Source organism: Argiope bruennichi, chromosome 11 (assembly GCF_947563725.1).
Source record: "Argiope bruennichi chromosome 11, qqArgBrue1.1, whole genome shotgun sequence".
Lineage (NCBI taxonomy): Eukaryota > Metazoa > Arthropoda > Arachnida > Araneae > Araneidae > Argiope > Argiope bruennichi.
The window spans coordinates 69139604-69154233 of record NC_079161.1 but is presented as its reverse complement, the minus strand read 5'-3'; the positions used below and the strand labels follow the sequence as shown (position 1 = coordinate 69154233).

At 35.2% G+C, this 14630-nt stretch overlaps 1 protein-coding gene across 1 annotated transcript; it reads left to right on the top strand.

Moving 5' to 3' along the window:
* The first annotated feature begins 3 nt into the window (after positions 1-3).
* Positions 4-1573, top strand: LOC129957246 (ATP-dependent DNA helicase PIF1-like). The gene has a single exon (XM_056069494.1). The coding sequence runs from the start codon at positions 219-221 to the stop codon at positions 1548-1550; it is 1332 nt and encodes a 443-aa protein (XP_055925469.1). The 5' UTR covers positions 4-218; the 3' UTR covers positions 1551-1573.
* The last annotated feature ends 13057 nt before the right edge of the window (positions 1574-14630 follow it).

Genomic DNA, 14630 nt, shown 5'->3' with positions numbered 1-14630 from the left:
ACAATGAAGCATTGATTGCTATTGAGGATCTTTGCATTGTCATTGCCAACTTACCACTTAGTAATTTCGGTATGAATTCGCCAAATCGAACTGCATCTGATTTAATGAATACTGAAATGAATCGTGAACTGCAGTACAGTACTGTAGAAATGGCAGCGATTGTTGCCCGCAATGTCCCACTAATGAATAAGGAATAAAGAACCATTTATGATCGCATTATGCTCGCAGTTTCAGCTGGACAAGGTGGGTTCTTCTTTTTGGATGCACCGGGTGGAACTGGCAAAACATTCGTTATTTCGCTAATTCTTGCTGAAATACGATCAAATAATGGCATCGCATTGGCCGTTGCATCATCGGGCATTGCAGCAACTTTATTGGATGGAGGTAGAACAGCTCATTCAGTATTTAAGCTGCCACTAAATATTCAGAATAACCCTGACGCAGTATGCAACATTAAGAAACAATCGTCCATGGCCACTGTGCTGAAACGGTGTAAAATTATTATTTGGGATGAATGTACTATGGCACACAAACATTCACTTGAGGCGTTGAACAGGACATTGAAAGATATTAAAAACAGTGACAAACTATTTGGCGGAACTCTGTTGGTCCTTTCAGGTGATTTCAGACAAACACTTCCAGTCATTCCACGTTCAACATACGCTGATGAGATCAACGCTTGCTTAAAATCATCTCCATTGTGGCGTAATGTCGAAAAATTACAGCTAAAAATAAATATGCGCGTTCAAATGCTTCAAGATCCATCCGCTGAAACATTTTCAAAACAACTCTTAGATATCGGTGATGGAAAAGTTGCTATAGATGAAACTGGATACGTAAAATTACCGACCGATTTCTGCACAATCGCTGATTCGCAAGATACTCTCATTGAACAAATATTTCCCGATGTACACACACAGTACATAAATCATGAGTGGCTTGCAGAAAGAGCGATTTTAGCGGCAAAAAATGTAGACGTTGACAATTTAAATCTGAAGATACAAATGTTGTTGCCAGGGAACTTGGTATCATATAAATCTATTGATACAGTTTGCGACGACAGCGAAGCAGTAAATTTTCCCACAGAGTTTTTGAACTCACTGGATTTGCCAGGCATGCCACCGCATAATTTACAATTAAAGGTTGGATCTCCAATTATCTTGCTTCGTAATTTGAACCCGCCCCGGCTGTGCAACGGTACGCGATTAGTCATTCAAAAATTAATGAAAAACGTGATCGAAGCCAGGATTTTAAATGGCAAGTTCAGAGGTGAAAATATACTCATACCACGGATTCCTATTATACCTACAGATGTGCCAATTCAATTCAAACGTATTCAGTTTCCGATTAGATTGGCATTTGCAATGACTATCAACAAATCCCAAGGTCAAACGATGTCTGTTTGTGGATTAGATTTGAGAACACCATGTTTTTCACACGGACAATTATACGTGGCATGCTCTCGAGTGGGTAAACCATCCAGTTTGTTTGTGTTAGCTAAAGATGGACTAACAAAAAATATTGTTCACGCTATAGCATTAAGAGATTGATATTGTTTAACAGTGTTACTGTCGTACTTGTTTAATTAATGATATATAATTTTAAGGAATAAATTATAATAACTTAAAAATAATGTTTGCCTTTTGTTATTTTTATATTCCCTCATCGTTCACAGCGCTCCATGCTTATTTCACGCATATACCACATTCTTACATACATACAATATACACATTCTAACATACATACATACTTACAATAAGTAAGCTATTTTTTGTCTACACTAGAAATTACTAGGAAATTATTTATATGGCAAAACAACGTTTGCCGGGTCAGCTAGTTACATATAATATTTCCAATAATTATATCATATGCAAATTTAGTTTACATAGTAATTATTTTATTCTCATTGAAGCATGAATTAGGCTCTTATTTTATATTATTTAAAAAAAACTGAATTCGAAAATTAAAAAAAAAAAGATCCATCAAATTTTGTTTGAACTAAAATACATTCTTATTTCAGGATAAGCAATTTACTGTTTCATGAGCATCAGAGAGATATAAGGTATCTGCCTGGGTACGGAGGCACATTTAAAAAAAAAGTCTCTTGATTATGATTTTTAACAGATTTTTTAAATTGATTATGACTCAAAACAATAAATAACATAAATTAGAAAATTTTTTAAACAATTTTATTAATTAAATAGTGTTATTTTGGGTAAAATTTGATAAAATTAGAGCAAAACGCAAAACACTCTACACTAAATTCAAATTATCCAATTTAAATCATTTTTCTACACAACACACTTGTATTTGTAAAGGCAATGAACTAAAAGCTAAGAAAAACATACGAGTGAAAAAAAGTAATGGACCTTCGAGTATTTTATAGTAAAAATTTTGTAAAAATCATAGGTACTAATGTCAATAAACTGCTAAAAATCAAAAACTGTCAACAGTAGACCCAAATCTTTAGTTCATTGCCTTCACAATAATTATGCTAATATATATACAAAATTTCATGGATATATATCCATAAGTTTTTGTGAAACTATGTTTTGCGTAAAACAAATTTGACAAAAAGACACATTCTTTAAAAAATGCATTTAAAGTTTTTATTAATATACATCTAAAATATTATTTCAATTTAAACAGTTAAAATTCACCACTTTTGTAGCAAATGCCCTCTGCTGCGTTATTCTCTGCTTTATTAATTTTTTTCTTTCTAATTACCCGTTTTATTATTCTGGACAATTTTGTAGCATTCAAAGACTGTCTCTTTGCAGCAGCAATTCGCTCTTGTCGAAGCTACTGTATTGGGTTAGCATATGATGAACTGGAATAATATCTAATTCATTAAAAATTTCTATTATTCCAGAAAAACCATCATTGAATTTAAATACAGCAATGTTTGTCCGTAAACGCAAAGTTTTCAATTCAACAAATATGTTTTTGGGAATGATTGTCCATAATAAATTGTTGGAACTTTCATTTGCATTTTGAGTTTTCCCATGAAGGCATTTTTTAAGAAGATTTTGATCACATAATTGAATATATGTAGGTTTAATAGGTAGGTAGGTAGGTTCATAATATAATGTAGGTTCATAATATTTTTTGAGTCCTTTACCTGAGTCCGTATATTCTTTCCCTTCTTAAAGTGTACGTTGGTATTTGCACTAAGAAAACTTTCCCTTTAGCCATTGTCCATGCATAGGTTTTTTTATTGCTTGAACAAACATGAGCAAATGCTGCAGGTGTTGCACTTTGCATCTGTAATAAATTGCCAACATTGGACCTTATTGCAATGGCATAATAGTTCTGTAGTTTATTTATAACATTGTCTGTAAGTTTTCCTTTACCCCCGAGACCTTTCATAGTTTTTTTAAAGCTCTCAAGTGAGTACCCACTTGCTTTTGAACATGTCCTACACATTCATATTTTGCAACAGAGTCTTTACCATATATATCTTTAACTTTTTCATATGCTTTTGAGTCACCATCACCATAATATTCTGAGTAAATGAGTCCACGGCAACTTTTAGAACGTTCAAAAATTCTATATGCACCACACACTTTCATACTTCCAGATGAACCTTTATGGTTAACGCACTGGTGTTTTTGTGCAAGCTTATGCTTTCGTGATGATGAAGTCTTGATGTCACATTTTTTACAAAATTGTGACATCACTTCAAAATCAAGAACCTTACCGGTAATGACTGAGATGGCACTGACAACACCATTCAGTGAAGAGTAACCACGTCGTTGCCAAGTTTCATCAACTGAAACACCACTTTTAACAATTGCTTCAGAATTGTTGTCCTTTCTTATCTCACATGCAGCTTTCGTCATGGAGCTTTCTGCAACCACCGAGACTGAAGCATGAAGAAGTTTTAATTCCTGCGCTCTAAAAGAGCATTTTGACAAAAAGGATAGCAAATTCAATGTTGCACAAAGTTTCTTACCAGCAGTAAAACCTTTACCAATCAAGCGTAGAGCACACACAAACATCAGATTTATTTCACTCCACTTATTCTGTTTTTTTAATGATGCAAATCCTTTTGAGAATGAACTGTATTTGCAATACAAGCATAAATTAGAACATAAGCCAAATACTGAATCTTCTTTCAAATATAGGCCTCTCTCTTTACAGCCAGGGCATAACAACACAGACAATACACTAATAAATATATGTATGTCGAATATGCGACATCCTGACAATTCATTTTTATATCCTCTTTAAAACATTCTTTAGACGATTGCAGTTTCTTTTCACTACATGTCAATTCTTCTATAGATGTGCTAGATTCAGAAGTGGCTGTTGAAGCAAATCTATTACCATGAAACTTACGTTTCTTGGAGCGTCCAATGCTTTTCCCTCTCATTAAAAAGCTGACAAAAACAATTTACATATAAAAAAACCGAATTCAAATAGTATTTAACGAATAAATCGAAGACAAAACAAAGCGAGCTAGAAGCGATAGCCGAAGCAAATCAAAATATAAAAACCACATGCTGCCAACTGTCTCTTCATAAATATGTTCAGAAACTTTATCAAATTATTGCGGCTTGTCGATAGAGCATATTATTTATTTTAATTTCCGTAAGTAAATATTAATGGTATTAAAGCGCAAGAAACTGACTTCCGGTTATTTCCGTGCTACATCAGGTTTCGTTTTCGTTGATGTTGGTCTAAAGAAACATCTATATCTTCTGATATAATAATCGTAGAAACAAAACAAACACAGATTTGGAAACGTAATTAAATGGTCTTTCAAAGAAAACAATAAAAAAAAATTTGTAATTTTTGGTCAAAAATCGACTTGTCAACCAGGCAGATACCTTCTGATTTAACAATAATTTAATAATGTGGCAGTCAAATGAAACGCTTCAATAAAAGATATCAAAGCTAAATATGCATTATTCAAAACTGTTTAATATTATTTTTTAGTTTTTCTGTAAAATAATAATATGAATAACTTCAAAAAATTAAAATTTCATTTCATTGGAATTTAACATAATTCATTTGAATTATGCAACTGAGATATATATTTTATATACAAATTTTTTTTATTGATGCAATCAAATGATCAAACTCATATGTATTGATATTGCTTAATAGTTACATTGTCAGATCTATGTATTTAATAGCACCAAATACCCAACTATATGTTTAAAAATACATGCTGGCACTGAAATATATATAACAGTACATTAATCAAATCATATTTTTCTTTAAATAAATAGAAAACTTTTAATTGATGCTTAGTTAAAATATTAAAAAAAAATTATGTATTTATTTATTTGACTCGAATGTTTCTATCAAGGCCCTATTAGTCGGTACTGTTTTCAGATCTATGGCTTTCAACTTTTCTTTTTCGCTTCAAACTATCACATTGGTCCATTTGCTCTGTAGTAGCTTGTTTTTTTTAAAGAAGTTTTGCTGCAATAGTGATGCGTTCTTCAGCAAAAGGCATCATATTGACAGTTTTTTTTTTTTTTTTGATGAAAATGTTTTTTCTCGAAGTTCCAATACTTGATGGAAATTGTGTTGTACTTGTTTCACTATCAATTCTTGGTAATACTGCTTTCAGATGTGACAGTTTTTTCTTCTTCATAAACTCTAGTTGCTTTTTTTATTTGTGAGTTTATTATTTCATTATACTCCAACTTCAATTTTGATTTTTCATTTTCTGACGATTTAGTTGTTGGTTTTTTATATATGTTTTAAAAGAAAGTCCGATTCTGCATTTTCTGAGATATTTAAATCGCCTCTTTCAGATAAATCATTTAGTGAAGAATAGCAATTTTCCTTCTTCAGGAACATGCAAACTTTGTGAATATGTTTGCACATATTCCATTTTATTGCATTGTCTGAGCAGCTACATATGTATTTATGAATGCAAGTTTTACAATATGTGCAAAATAGCTTACACCCAGACAAGTACACTTTCTTACTGGATTGAACTAAATATATTTCTTTCATTCCTGAAATCAGAACATCCCACCCTTCTTCACATTTCGCTGCTTGAAATGAACAGTGGCATATTTGCAAAACACTACTTTTCAGGAGAGCGTTTCAAAGTTTTTGCACAATCGAATAAATTATTCCCGAATATATTATTAGTCACAGCGAAATATTTTGGTGGTAAAATAATTGCTTTTTACTGAACTACTTATACAGGCAAAGAAAAAATGCCTAAAATATTACTATTTAAGAAAGAAATGAAGATATGCCGTTGTTACGTAAGTATTATTATTAAATGCTGAAGATAATTCTAGGCAACAATAAGGTAAGTTATTATTTAATTAATTGGAAATAAAATAAAAATAATTCATTTGAAACGTTTTAATATGGAAATAAAGTAGGTACAAACTGTTATAAAAATCGGAAAACTGTCGAGGAATAAGGCCATTTTTTAACACACCCAGTAGCTTCTCCTTTGTTTTTTTTTGCCACCTTGAATGGAGTTGGGCATGCCTGCTCATAATCAGGAAATGTTGGACTCCCAGACTTTCGAGTTTTCTTCATTTCTAAATCTACTACGATTTGGAACTGCGCATCTCCGTAAGACCTTTTTCCATAAATCTTCAAGGGCTCACTCTTTTTAAACATAATGACGCTCATTTCTGAAATTGCTGGGATAGGGATGCCCGTATCCCTAATATTTAGGAAATCGGAGTACATCATCTCAACAAGTTTGTATTGCTTTCCTTTTTTTTTTTTTTTTGTCGTACTGATTATTGTTGAGTATTGAACTGGTGAAAATATGCCGGGTTGTCCAAGCAAAAAGTGATTGACCGATTTTTCAATTTGGCTATGTACGTTATCACCTTCATTTTGAGTATGCCCTGTGACAAGATATTTGTGTGTGATTGAATCGAAGTTCATTTTATTAATTGCTTGGAGATACATAGACATTAAGTATTGGTTTTTTTGTTGTCCAGAACAGTTGTCGCTGTAAAAGATGACATTTTTCACTGACCCCTGTGCATCAAGGTAAGAGAGATACTTCCAGACGGACGTTCCGATTTCTACTGGGCCACGGTGTCCCTGTGTTTCGTTCCAGAAGTAACAGAACACTTCATCTTTTTTAATGTTAAATATAGTAAAGTTGTATGAAGCCACCTTAGACAGGTAATAAAAGTCTGACACCAAACAGTTCGGAACCGAAAGAACAGCTTGTAAATCATACACAGCAACAGCAGTTTCAGCGTCCGAGTTTTCTTTGTCTGCCTGCTTCTCCATTCGAGAAAGATCTTTCTCTATGATATGCTGCTCATACTTCTCAGTTAATGCATCCGATTTTGGAGAGTTTTCGTATTGTCGGCAAAGTGAACATTGGTCTTTTTTTTGGTTGAAAAAAGCTAATATTATACGTCTTAAATATTTGGAAATATTGGTCGTAAGTAGCACATTTTTTTCCTTCTTTTTCTCGTTCCTTCTTGTAGTCTCTATGCAAATCAGCGATAGACTTTCCCCCTTCGATGTAAACTCGTGAAGTGTCTTGTCGGCAGTAGTGGATAGGGATTTTTGGGATGGAATTGATGTGTTTATGAACACTTTCCACCAAAGTAACTTCTATTTTGTTATGCTTCTGGTGTTTTCCCCTTTGATCTGTTTTTAGAATATTTGTTTCGTTGTCTATTTTTTCAATGACTGTTCTAATGAACCTGTCTGTTATGTTGAATGTGTTTTTGAAGAAATACTTACAGACTCTGAATCTTTCACCTTTATGGATCACATAATATCCTTGGTTTTTACCTCTAATACGTGTCGCATTCAAAGTGACCCTCTCTACTTTTGGCGCTACTGTTTGCATACAATCTTTGACGTATTGACGTTGACGCTGACGCTGCAAGTCTCCAAGGGCCCAAAAGGTTGTAAACATTTCTTGTCTTTGGCTCTCGTCAATTTTCTCCTTGCAGTTTAACTTACAATTTTGACATGGCGGTAACAGCTTTTTAGCGGCGACAAGCTTGTCAGTGCGACCGATGTATTCTTTACCCAATTGTCTCAAATGTTTTCTTGTTTTCCTCTGATTCTCTTTCTTGGGTTTCTTGGTCAAAAGCTTCTGTTTTTTGGCATCTGGTAGGGATAAAATATTATTATTGCTCATTTCATTGTCAGGGTTGTATGGCGGATGATTTTCTTCGCCGTCAGACGCTGCAAAGGGGTCTGGTGCCCCATCAGAATCTCTACCAGTCTTATCCAATTCATTAACTCCATTCTCATTCATTTTGGTAACAGCAGTCTCATTTTCTTCGGTAACTTCATTTTCATTTATTTTGGTAACATCAGCCTCATTTTCTTCATTAACTCCATTCTCATTCATTTTGGTAACACTAGACTCATTTTCTTCGGAAATTTTATTCCCATTTATCTTGGTAATACTAGTACTAGTCTTATTAACTTTGGTAACTCCAGTCTCACTGGTTTCAGGAATTCCAGTCTCAGTCTTTTTAGAAACTCCATCAGTCTCATTCATTTCGTTAACTCCATTATTTACAGTCTTAATATAATTCAAAGTGCCATCAGTATTAATTATTCCGGCATCTTCACAAAAGTCTTGCATCTCATTGCTATCATTGCATCTGTACTGCATTGGTTGTACTGGTTGTAGTTCAAAATAATCGGGGTCCGGCAGGTTGTTTACCCATTCTTGTGTACCTAAAACCGTTGAAGTAGAACCTATCGTTGTTGGTGACACTGGTGGCACAATTCGCCATTCATCCCTTAGTGATGGATCTGGTGACACAATTCGCCATTCATCCCTGTGTGATGAGCCTGGTGCTTCAGTAACGCCTTTTTCTATCATTTGGCGCTTTCTCGCCATCTGAAGAATTAACGCTGTCCGCCGTTTCATGATTCATGAAGAACTACAACAAACAAATAACAATAAAATTAAACAACTGTATGCAGAAGTCTGGACAATAGTCAATTGGATGAAGCAAAAAAGCTTTGAAATCAGTAAAGTCTCTAAAATAAGGCAGAAAACAACACACTTATTTTGAAGTATTTTGATCTGGTTTTCTCCAAAATGAGGGAAACACCAGAACATCAACCAATACTCCAGTCTTTTTTTTAAAAAAAACTACAGTTAGCGGATTCTTACATTGAAGAAACACCGGCATATCAGCTCAAGTGACAGTTTTACTTTGAGTGAGAGATCAGTAGTTAGTCTCCCACTCGATGTAACACCGGCACATCAGCCGAAATGCCAATTTAATTTTCATAATACATAGTGAAACATAGAAGTAAAATGGTATTAAGGGTACTAATGCCGAATCAACTTACAGAGACATAGATGTTCCTCCTCCAAGCACTTCTTCAGAACTGACGCAATGGCGGCAGTGTCGTTGTTTACTAGGAGAAGCGCGCCAAAATACCAACTATGCACAACGACACTAGCGATTGCTGCTTGATATTTTGAAACTAGAGATATGCCGACATTACCACAAGAAAGAGTAAAAAAAAAAAAAAAATGAATTTTTTGATGTAATAAAAAAAATCGATTTTTGCAGATATGCCACTGTTCATTTCAAGCAGCGATTTATCTATTATTGTTTCAAGCTTGCAACTTATTTTGTGTCGATTTCTTAAATTTTTTAATTTACTCGATATTTTACCTTTATCAAGGGTGATCAGTCTTTCCACAATTTTATCCCTAAGGAAACGCATGAATGCATCTAAAGCTTTGTCCCACCGTTTTACAGCTTTTCCATTAAGATATATATACTTAATGGTTTTATGCATTCGTTCTAAATGAATGTTTGTATTGTGACCACAATGGAGTCTGTAACAAAATGCCCACTGTCTCAATTTGTTCAAATAGTGGGTTTTGAAATACTCTGCAAAAGCAGAAGTATCAGCTTCAGCACTCAAATCTTTCAATGATTTTTCTATCATGGTACTAACTGCATTTTCTTTTCCATTAATCTTACTTAAGTTTTTACTCCAAGTTCTATCCACATGGCATGTACAATATAAGTGTTGCTTTGGAAGTCCCATTATGGCAGACCAAGCATTATAAAAGTCATTTGCCATATCCGACATGAATATAGCAGGAGTTACAGGTCCCAATTCATTTTTTATGTATTTAAAAAAAATAGATAAAGCTTCTTCATCTTCTCTGTTGCTGATAAAAAAAAGCATATGGGAATCCTACACGTATATCATCAATGACCATCAAAGTTATTAATTCAAATCCATAATCATTTAAACCATGTGTTCCATCAACACAGATACAATCAGATCCATACTTTATAAACATTTCATTTTGAGCCTGATTCTTGATTATGAGCGCAAAGTCATCATTTTTCAAAGTAGGCTCTTTATCTAACACTAACCCTGCGGTTTATATAATTAAATGCACGAATCAGAAGCAGATTCCCCTATTTCTTTCACCCAAATGTCAACACTAGTAGCATCATCAAAATGTTTTTTTGAAGTTAATAAATAACTATTCTCAATGTTATACAAGTCTTGTCTTGTTAGTAAATGTAATCTTTGCATGCCAGACTCTGATATAGATTCTCGGACATGATCCAAAATTACATCCAATGGAATTTTCATTGCTAATTTTTCTGCAAGGCTTTACTTTTCAGAAGATAATAACTGCATATGTTTCAACTCCATTTTATGGTCTATCTGAGCTTTTATAAATTTAACTTCACAACTTTTATCAGCAGCTTCTGATATTTTTATGCTTGAAGGGCAAAAAAAAATTAATGTTTTTGCTGCCCTGAGTTTTCAGATGTCTAATATTATTTTTGGTATCAAAATAACCCGAGCGGTGAGAATTGTAAAAATAGTGTTTCATTCCACCATACTTTTTTGCTCCTCTTTCTACAATATATTTACATTTAATATCCTTTTCCAGATTTTTTTAAATTTCATTACTTCTTCAAATGTGGAAAAGCTGAGTATTTCTTCGTCCATATCAATTTTATGTTCATTTACGTAATGAATCAAAAGGGCCTCTTTTTCAAACTCCGTGGAGCACAAAAAACAGCAATGTAGTTTGTGAACAGCTGAAGCTAGACCATGTTTTGATCTCTGATGAGATCTAAGATTTCGTTCATTATTGAATTTTCTGTTACATTACGTACAAGGGAATTTGTACTCCATCACAGGCTCCAAAAATTCTTTTTTCTGATGGATTTTTAAAATATGGCGCTTTGAATTTCACTTACTAGCATATTGCTGTTTGTATTCCAAACATTCAAAATTTGCGATATATTCCGAATTTATATTATGTACTGAAAATTCATCACTTTAAACATCACTCTCGTTACTAACATTACCAGAGCCGGTGGCTGCCTTCCCTTGTTGGGTTCCATAATGGGCGGTGCCGTCGGGCCCGAATCCCCATCAGTGTCGTATAGGCAAAAGAAGAAAAAAAAACCGTATTCCTTCAGTGGGCAACACTTATTCGAATCCACAAATTAACCATTTTCCAGCTTTCTTTCTTTCTAATTCAAAGAGTATCTGATGCAAAAGTGTCTTTTCATAATGTCTCCCCATTTCTTGTCGAGAAAGCCATTTCTGGCAGTATTGGTCAGGTTAAATCCACAAAGAAGCTTCGATCTGGCGGTTTGCTAGTTGAAGTTTAATCGTCCAAACAAATTGCTAAACTTAAATGTCTGTTTACAATTCAGATTCATGTTAGTCCCACCCGACATAAAACTCTTCCGAGGGAGTTATATCCTGCGGACAGCTATTAAATGTTTCTGTTGAAGATATAACTAAAGATTAAAAAAACCAGGGAGTGACCCATGTACGGCGTATTTCTATACGAAGGGATGGCCAGCTCCTGAATCAAACCATTCCTTCGTCAAACATTTAGTATTGATATCTGATTCTCCTAAGTTACCTGAGCACATAAAAACCGGATATATGCGCCTTTCTGTCCGAGAATATATTCCAAACCCATTGCGTTGTTTCAAGTGCCAACGCTTCGGGCATTCTAAAACTTCTTGCCGCGGGACTCAAGTATGCGCCCGTTGTGCAGAATCTGGCTATGACAGTACTAACTGCACTGACGAAGAGAAGTGTGTGCATTGCAAAGACCGGCACACTTCTTTATCCAGAAACTTTCTTGCTTGGAAACAAGAGAAAGAAGTAGTAAATTCGTAAGTTTTTTAATTCTGCCCTTTGATAAATCGAGAAACGTTTCTTCTCTTTCACCTTTTGCAATCTACAAAGGTATTACAGGCATTGGTGGGGAACCAAAATCAATTAAAAAATTAAAATCGGGTGATTTCTTGATCACCCGAATTTCTTGAAAAATTAAAACCGGGTGACTTCATTCAATTAAAACTTATGTCGATTTGTGGCCTGCTCTACCTATGCGAGAGATTGATGTAAAACTGACTCGTCTTCTCATAGGGCACACCCATTTTACTCATAAACATTTGTTGTTTGGGGATGAAGCACCGATGTGCCCGACATGCCGTGTAGATTTTACCGTTTTACACATTTTAATACAATGTCCCTCTTTTAATCATCATCGTAATCATTTTTTTTCTTCTACGACACCGTCGCTTCTAGATTTAATGGGTGAATAACCCCACAAAAATATTTTTCACTTCTTAAAAATCATAGGTTTTTATCATTCTATTTAGATTTTATTGCCTTTTTAAATCGTCTCTGCTCCAGTTTCTTGTTTTATTAATCAATTTTACATGTTGAATTTAAAAACTTTTCGAAAAAATCAATTTTTTCTCACTTTTAAACTTGTATTGAAATAATTTTAACCATTTGACTGGCGCAGCTTAGTCAAAACATGGCTCTTCGCCAATAAAATACAACAAACAAACCAACCAACCAATCGCCATTTCAGGACTATTAACTTCCTTAAGGTACTTACTAAACTACTAACTATTAAACTATCCTACTATTAACTTCCTAAATCATCCGCCCCTCAGGGGCTCACCTTCTTTAGGTGAGTACGGGTGTCCCAATCCCGAGGTTCCCAGGGATCTATACTCCCTTCATGCTTACTCTCCTCTACGTCTTCTGCTTTTTGCTTGGTACTTCCGTCCCTCGACGGCAAGCGAGGGAGCTCTCCATGAGAAGCTATCGCCGCTCTGTTTGCTTCTTGCTTCTCGTGGACAGCCAAAAACCCCACGTGTTGGCCGTGCGTGGCAACCCATTAGAAGGGTGGTGCACTGTGGTCCCCAGTGCATCAATTCGGCTGGTAACCTAACAATTTGGTTAGTTTGCTAGGGATCAAGCGAAAGGGCCATTCTCTGGGGCTTGGCGTTAAGGGTGGTCAACGTTCCTGGAGGTGGCTCTGAGCGTATAAGTCTGGACTAGCACCATGGTAAGTGCCGAGGCTGGGGTGCTCAGAGCCGGTAACTGCCATCCCTTGTAGGGCTCGGTGGTGGGCGGTGCCGTCGGGACCCGAACCTCATGACCTTTTGTGCATGGGTAAAAAAAACAAAGCTCCCTTCAGTGGGCATCAAATGCAAAACGATTTATCATGTTCAAAACATTTCGATAAGTTTTTTATTTTGAAAAGAGTATCTTCTACCAACGATACGTTTCATTCCGTTTCACCTTTTTTAGTTGAGAAAAGTATATCGGCACATCTTGGAACAGTATCAACTGTTCGGAAATTACGTTCGGGGGATTTGCTCATTGAGGTTCTCTCTCAAAAACAAGCTCACCAGATTATGAAAATGACAAACATTGCATCCTTTCCAGTGACCGTCAGTGCACATTCGACTTTAAACTTTTCCAAAGGAGTAATATCTTGCGGAGAACTTTTTCATACTCCAGTTGCTCAAATAACCAAGGATTTGGAAAGTCAAGGGGTTACTCATGTCCGTCGTATAACAATACGAAAAGATGGACAACTCCTTGAAACCAAGCATTTGATACTAACATTTCATTCGTCTAAAATACCTGAATACATTCAAGCTGGTTACATGAAATTGACAGTCCGGCCTTATATCCCGAATCCCTTGAGATGTTTCAAGTGCCAACGTTTTGGTCACTCCAAAGCTTCTTGCCGCGGATCTCTAACTTGCGCCCGTTGTGCAGAAACAGGCCATGAAAACTCTGACTGTAACGCACCGGAAAAATGCTTCAATTGCAAAGGTTCGCACACGTCCTTTTCTCGCTCCTGTCCATCGTGGATATTGGAAAAAGAAGTGATTGCTGAAAAGGTGAAGAAAGGCATTTCATATCCAGAAGCAAAGCGAATGGTGAAAGCTCGTAGACCTGTTGATGGATCCAGCTATTCTAATGCTGCCAAGAAAACACTAGAAACAATAGGCACTCAGATAATGCCTATAATCACACATGTTGATAATAATCCGTTTCAACCATCTTATGCACCCTCTGAAATTTGTCCCAAATCTGAATCATTTATAAAAGACTTTTCACCCAGTATTCCTATGGAAGACACTACTCAAGATATCCCACAGTGTGAAGTTGCTGACACTTCACAAAACTTAGCTAGTTTCAAAACCGTTATGAACAGGAAAAAATATAAGAAAAACTCCAAGCCTAAAGATAATAAAACCATGACCACAAATATATCCAATCGTAACACCGACAGTGATATAGAATCAGATAATGCAATTGAATATAACCCTAATGAAACAATTGATGAAACTCCACCTGCTCCA

Bases quoted from the DNA above. Each gene is read 5' to 3' on its own strand.
- LOC129957246 (XM_056069494.1), top strand. From the start codon at position 219: ATGCTCGCAGTTTCAGCTGGACAAGGTGGGTTCTTCTTTTTGGATGCA.